Source organism: Botrytis fragariae (genome assembly GCF_013461495.1).
Source record: "Botrytis fragariae strain BVB16 chromosome Unknown tig00000186, whole genome shotgun sequence".
Lineage (NCBI taxonomy): Eukaryota > Fungi > Ascomycota > Leotiomycetes > Helotiales > Sclerotiniaceae > Botrytis > Botrytis fragariae.
The window spans coordinates 1,081,440-1,088,895 of NW_023501000.1; the positions used below are offsets into that span (position 1 = coordinate 1,081,440).

General features: G+C 41.9%; 1 protein-coding gene across 1 annotated transcript; it reads right to left on the reverse strand.

The window, feature by feature from the left end:
* Nucleotides 1–1,537: 1,537 nt before the first annotated feature.
* Bfra_010350 (putative wsc domain-containing protein) lies at nt 1,538–7,058 on the reverse strand (the record flags this gene model as incomplete). The annotated part of the gene is made up of 12 exons (XM_037340684.1): nt 1,538–1,791; nt 1,860–1,972; nt 2,026–2,520; nt 2,585–2,932; nt 3,368–4,718; nt 4,801–5,554; nt 5,618–6,029; nt 6,218–6,299; nt 6,350–6,376; nt 6,431–6,596; nt 6,801–6,885; nt 6,937–7,058. The coding sequence occupies 12 exons, from the start codon at nt 7,056–7,058 to the stop codon at nt 1,538–1,540; spliced, it is 4,209 nt and encodes a 1,402-aa protein (XP_037189152.1).
* Between the last annotated feature and the right edge of the window lie 398 nt (nt 7,059–7,456).

Here is a 7,456-nt window from a genome sequence, read left to right on the forward strand (position 1 = left end):
AGCAATTACTCAGAGAGTAGATCGAAATATCAAAAGATCGAAGACTGATAAATTGAAAAGGTCAGTTACGCTTAGGAAAAAAGGAATTTGGAGGTGATTACCCTGAAAAGAGAAATTGTGGTTGAGAGGGATACTCTGGTATAAGGATTCAAAGAGCTGAGGTGCTTGGGGGTTCGTATTGATGGTGACGACGGTGATGGTAGAGGTTTTTGTCAATGTTGTTGTTGTCGTCGTCGTCGTTGAAGGTTGAACGATGGGAGAAGTTGAGAATTGAAAGTGGGAAAAAACATTGAAGCCTGCTAGCCGATCCAAAAGTGAGATTGGTGCTAAGGTCAAAAATAATTTTTTTAGTCGTCTAAAGATTTTATTCCAGGTGAGTCTTGTCTTCAGTGATGGCCAATTTCATTTCTCACAGCCTGGTGTTCTGATGAGTGGGTGACCGCACAATTTATACTTCATCCACTGAAGCATGCTTTTTCATTCCCATGTTACTTCGTATCTTCTTTACCAATATTATATATATTCTTATGCTAACCTCAATCTCCCATCTATCAACACCTCCAGACTGTACACAAACATGACTATACCTCCCTGCTCTGTTATCTTTCAAATTATGACGGCTCAAACTATGCTATCATCCAAGCTACATGCCTATAACTCAACATCTCAACCTCTGAGAGAGAATCTGAGAAATCAGAAGAGCCAAAGTTTGGAAATCAGATGAAACTGCACGCAAATTATGAAGCTCCGAAGGCTGTCATCTCATTTAAAGCAATAAAGAAATAAATAGAAATTCCTCGGTACTACCGATATTTTGTATTATCCCTGACTTAATTTTTGCATCGTTACATCCCCATTGTGTACTACTATGCCCATTGTTTCCTATTCATCATACATCAGATTGAACTCCGTCTCATTTCCACACAGATTCCCGGCTTAACAGTTCTCGAGCGGGAAAATCTTCCCTTTTTCACGTCATCGAACTCATGCACCCAGCACTGTTATCACCGCAGTCATCCATCACGCAGTCTCCTCATTTATTTGGACTTTGAGCTTTAGATTAGAGCTTCCAATGCATCCTTTCTAACTCGAAAGAGATAATGCTCATTTTGCTAAGGAGTTCACTTAAAGCCACCGCAATGATGAAATACCGTCTAAAAGCAAATGATGACCTGCCTCCTTACTTCCTTTCATCCTCAACATCTCTCATCTTCTCACTCTGGTATTAATACTTCATCAGAAACGGAAGCTCAAGATCAATTACAAGCAAAGGCACCCAGTCAGACGCCCAGTTCTTCACGATTATACCTCTAAAGCTTCTCGCCCATCATGCTTTCCTCCCTCACACAACCTGATATAAATTTAACCTCAAACTCCCTCCACATACTTCCGTCCCATTGCCAGCACAAACCATATCGCACCCCGTAGTACTCGGTGATGTACCTGATTGAAGTATCGAGCCTGCATTTATGTTTGACCCGCAGTAGCATTCGTTTCCTAAAGTTCCCAGTCGTCATTAACACTAATTTCACCCCAGCTAACCAAGATAAGATAAGACATACTCACCATACTCAACACCAAAATAAGTCCACCCATCACAGGCCATAGAACAAGCCTCAACACTGTTATTCATCCCCGGAATTGGATTTTCTAAACCACTCAAAGCACGACCTTTTGTAGATTCATTATAGCATCCTAAATAATTCCAGCCCGTTAAATTCATGACTGTGATTGGTCCTGATGGTATCGAGATAGTGCCATTAAATTGGTACATGTTGAGTCTAGAGCCACCTGTTGTTATGTATTAGTAGATATATCTCTGTAGGAAGGTAATTGAATGGAAAATATGGACACGTAACCTCCACAGTATTCGCCAGGATCTCCAGCGCACAACATATCACATCCATTGACACTCGGGATGGTGCTTTCTTGAAGAACTGAGCCAGCATTTATGGTTGCACCGCAATAGCATCTAAAGAAAATTAGCTAGGATAATACAGGGAATCAAGGTCAGAGCAGGCTAACTCATTAGAATACTCCATTCCGAAATACTCAAAAGCCGAGCAGCTTGATTGACAAGATTCTATTGTGAACCCTCCGATAGGAAGCGCAGGCCGTAGATCAGAGAGGGCACGACCTGCAGTCGCTTCACTGTAGCATCCTAGATAGTTATAGCCGGTAACATTCATTACCGTGATGGGCCCTGTGAGTGTAGGAATTGCCGAGATTGTTGAAGTTGTTGATATTGTTGGAGATGTTGAGGACGGCAAAGTCGATGTGGAAGTTGATGTAGTATTCTCTGTCGTAGAAGTCGAAGAAGTACCACTTGAGCTGGTAGTAGACGCAGTTTTACTAGTCGAGATCATAGATGGCGACGAAGAAGTGGCTGTGTTCAGCATATATACATCAAGTTTTCCTGGTCCACCGCAATATTCTTTGGTATTACCCTTACAAAGCATGGAACATCCATTAATACTTGGAGTGACACTAGCCTGATTGACCGAGCCGACACCTAACGCACTATAAATTCGCGGAGTCAGCATTGCAAGGTAGAATTTTGTAGTCAAACGAGGAAATTACTCACTTCCCACAATAGCATTCGTTAGCATACTCCATACCAAAGTATGTAAATCCTTTGCAAGCAGTTGCGCATAATTCGATTGTAAATCCTGTAGATGGTGCTTGAGGGCTAAAACCACCCAAAGCACGACCAGTTGTGGTTTCACTATAACATCCCAAGTAACTGTAATTGCCGACACTATTGACTGTCTTGGGACCATACAATGCTGGATCAGATCCAGCCACATATTCTGTAGGGTTATAGAAAACGGAAATATAGCCAGTTCCTCCGCATCCATCGGTCGGGTCACCCGGGCAAGCAAAATTGCACAATGCATTAGTAGGATCCTGTGAGGCTAGAGGTGGTGGAGTACTGTAAAATTAAGCAGTCAGCATTGTATAGAAGAACAATCTGAATGTTAAAGGGCTTTGGGAGATCCTCCAGTATTTGGTCCGAGGCGACTTCTCGTGCGTAATCCCATAAAGGGCCAGAATTGGATCTAGCGTCCTCGCTTATGAATACGCTAAACCCAATATCGATCCTCGGGGATCAATCGACCAATGCCCAGGTGCTACCTAGAACTCGCAGATAGTGTTTGAGGGGATTCGGCGGAACGCGAAGATCCTCGACCCTGGGATTGCATAAAGGGCAAATTTCGAAGAGAAATGAAGCTAGTGAAGAAAACGAAACGTGAATGCTACACAAAGAAACATAAATAGTACATAGAATGAAATAACATGAAGGATGAGATCAAGGAACAAATGTAGGTAGTAAAGCGAAAGAGAATAGCGAACCCTTAAAACTTACTTGCCACACCAGCATTGGCTAGTATATTCTGTACCAGCAAAGCTGTATTGTGCGAGTCCATAACATGCTTCTTGGCACATATTATTGCTATTTGCAGTGACGTTAGGTGTATACCCTTGATTGGGTAGTAGACGTGGTCCAATGTTAGATTCTTGAAAGCATCCGAGATAATTGTAGATTGTTTCGCCGGTAGTAGAATTTACTGGGCCAACCTTCTTCGAGATGACAGTCCCAGCGATTTCGACAACGTGAACTCCCCAGTTGACATCATCTGTATTCAAAGTCCAAGTATTGTTGAGCAGAAGGTCTGGCTGATTGTATTGTTCCACATTTGCTGAGAAAATAACGGTTCCATATGCACAATCATTGACAGCTATCTGTTGTGATTCGTGCAATTCCGTCGGGTCACTAATGTGAAAAACGCCATTTGGTGGCTTGCTCTTACTGATCTCCAATGAGGAGCCTCCAACATTACAAATTCGAATCTGCTGGGAAGATGAACTTCCAGGTGCGACTTTGCCAAAGTCCATAAGAAGGTTAGCTTGAGGAAGCCATCCACCTTCGCCATTGCTAACCGAAAAATTGGTTATTGGAGCCGTTGAGGCAATACCCTCAAGGATGATGTTGACTGTACCTCCATCGGACCAGACTTGCCAATAAGAATTATATGATCCGGTTCCGTTGGTTGGTTCAAAGGAAGATTTTATAGATATCTGCGAGCTAGGGGCGATTTGACTTCCAATTTCCGGAAGACCTACTGCACTGAAGTAATCAAACCCCAAATCCCATGTCCCATTTATCACGGTGCTGTTGATGAATATCGGACTATCATCTAGGTCATCCGCAGTGTATGCATACCCCAAAATTGTCATAGCCATCAACCCTTTATTTGATATCGTAAAGATAGCTGATTGGGGATTTATGTCACTTTCATTTGTGATGATAATTCCGCCATAATCCACTGTAGTTGGAGCAATAGCTAGAAAGGGATTTGAGGATACCTCTGTACCAGTTAAGCTTATTGGATAGAGAGCAGCAAAGCCGGGGACAGCATTTGTCGTTAAAATTGTCAGAGGCGTGCTTTTTATTCCAGGAGATACATTTCCAAAAGATGTATTCGCCGTGGCTCCAATTTGAACATTGATCAAGTCCCAGGTGACAGGAAATGTAAATTTGGCTCCCGCTTTCAGGGGACCTATTGGCAATGTTGAATTATCAACGGAGAAGTACCCATTTCCAACAGTTGCACCATTTATTGAAGTAATCGCAATGTTGGTTGTACAATTGACAGTCTGGATAGATGTATCTCCAAGTGCAACGGTGCCGAAATCAATTGGAGAAGTACAATTTACTAAACAATAGATTAGCATAAAGTACTGTTTCATTCACAACAATCAGACAGAAGAGTGATTTAAGAAAAGAGCTTCACCCACGAGGAAGATTGACAGGTGCTCCGAGACAATAAAGAACGCCGTTTGAATCAGTTGTATATACTCGACTATTTCCGAAGGCTGGACGTTGGAATTTGTTTGCGCCTCCTATTTGCGGTAATTTGATTTTTTTTAAAACACCATTCTGAGGTACAGCATACCATGCACGGAGGCCAGCATCGGGGTCTGTCATCCAAAGGATCGCTGTACCAATTTGATTATTGAAGCTAGTGACAGTTGGTATTCCAACACCAACACGACCTGCTGAGATCTCGTTCGTTTGACCAACTTTGGAAAATTGGGGAAGACCATTAGATGTGAATGTGAGCTGATAGACTGATGTTGCCAGACCGACTGGAGTACAATAGATGAAACCGCCCTCAAGGGGATAAGAGCCGCATGCACCAAATACTGCAGCACTCGTGACGATTGTTTGTAAAATATTATCTGTTTGTCCAGGTCCTAGCTTGTATCCACCAAGGTTATTCGCATTCAGGATATAAATTTTCCCATTTTTACCAGCAGTAACGGCCATCTTTTCTACGCCTGTGCCTTTAAATACTGTCGGGTCGAGTAGAACGATGCCTCCACTACCAAAATCTTGATCTCCAGCATCCATGTTCTGATAGTCATAGGGTTGGAAGTAATCCGATACGGATATTACACCTGCGCTGTCCAAGGCCAGATTTATGGTTGCCTCTCCTAGTGTTTGACAGCCACTCGAACCTGAAGCTGGCGTACCTTGATTTTGATGAGCCTAGAGAAGACCGTCAGTTATCATTTTGCATTGAATAACTTCTGGGCAGCATGACACACTTACACCACCATTACCAGATACAAGGAAAATCCTATCTCCATCAGTTGCCAATCCCATTCCACTCATCCATATACCTCCTTCTCCGCCTCCACCTCCCTCGAGCAAAACATTCGTTTGTGGAACTAGTGGTCCACTTTCAACTGCCCAGGTTGTGATAATCTTGGCTTGTTCAATATCAATACCCATCACAAGACCAGTGTAATTGAATAGATCACAATGACCCCCAAAGGAGCCATATACCACACTTCCAACTTGTGTCAATGAAGGACGTTGTAGTATGACCCCTCCTATAAAATATTTCTGGGGGGCATTATCTGCAATTGCGCCGTCAATGAGTATTGGGTAAGAATCTACATCAAGTAATGTACTGATATTGACTGCATGAAAGTAATAAACACCATTCGCCGTTCCAGTACTGGAAGATCGTAGAGTCAGTATTGTTTATCAAAGATATTCTCTGAAGCCGAGTGAAAAGATTGAGGAATTAATACTCTACGGAGGATGAAAAATAATATATAGAATGATACACAAAAATAGAGCATGAAATTGGGGAACGGAACTAGACAATAAAGATAATGGAGCTGGTAAACCATCTATACTTACTTTCCTGGGACTCTGTAGTTTGGCATATAAGTTTTGGAAAAGAAATATGCTATATCAGTGGCGGGGTCGATAGTTGGTGTGCCTGTAATCTGATAAGTGGTGGAATAAGGTAAGGACGTAACTTTTATTTACCTATGATACCAATGTAGTTGGGAATATCTTGCAACATGTCAATTCAATAAAATTTAATCATTCTTTCACATCCAAACTTACCTGTACATCCTATATCAGATTGTAAGAATGGAGTATGAACTTGTCTTGAGTTTATGAGAACTCCAGTCTCGGCATTAAGGGTCCTGATATAATTTTGGTTAGATGCAAGAAACAGCAATTGAGGGCCGCCTGTAAGTGGCGTATAAGTTAATGGTTTAGCATAGAACTGTCTTCGTCAGCAGGTGTTCGTGCAATTTTTAAGAGAATCTCTTGCCAGGAGAAGGCATTTTCATACCACAAACGTAGTAGTCCAACCCATACAAAAGTCAACGCTTGAAGACTTTCTGATAGTTGGTATGTCTGTGTGTCTCGTAGAATATCTTGACCTTCAATCTTGAGATCTGAATGAAACAATGATGGCATTACTGACCTGTTCTTGGTAATTGAAAGCGACTTTCCACAGCTGGCCAAATGATGAACTGTCAATAATTCCCGGGTCCATGTTATGATTAGTCCTGATTATTGTCAAGAAACTTCCTCTCGTATGTGGGAAGAAAAGCACTTACATATATCCTGTTTGCTGCAAATCCGCATCTCTATATTCGTCCGTAGATGAAAGACCTTGAACTAGAATATCACCTATAATCACCGTAATAAGCACGGTAATGTAAGAAGAAGAAAGTATCATGATGATGGGACTTCTTCGGAGTTTTTTGGACCGGAAATACTAAAAGACTTGCGATATGCGACCAGAATCGAAAGAATGTTTTCTCCTCTGTTTAAGTTGCGAAACGATGTATTGGCATCGAGGTCCTTTTGTTCCGAACGATACGAGCTCTCTGATCCCTTGGGGTTTCTTTTTTCCTCGACCAAAGGCTCTTCTCGTTACGATTCGACCCAGGTTTTGTCGTAGAAGTTGAATAGGTTGCGCGATTTACCTTCGTTATTTGCATACCAAATTCTATCTAGAGCGTCGGAAGAAATTGTATAATAGCATGAAATGACGACACCCAAACATTGGTGAACAAAGATATGATAAAATCAAGCAGATGGATTTAGGACTCAGACTCTTCTCCCGATCATAAT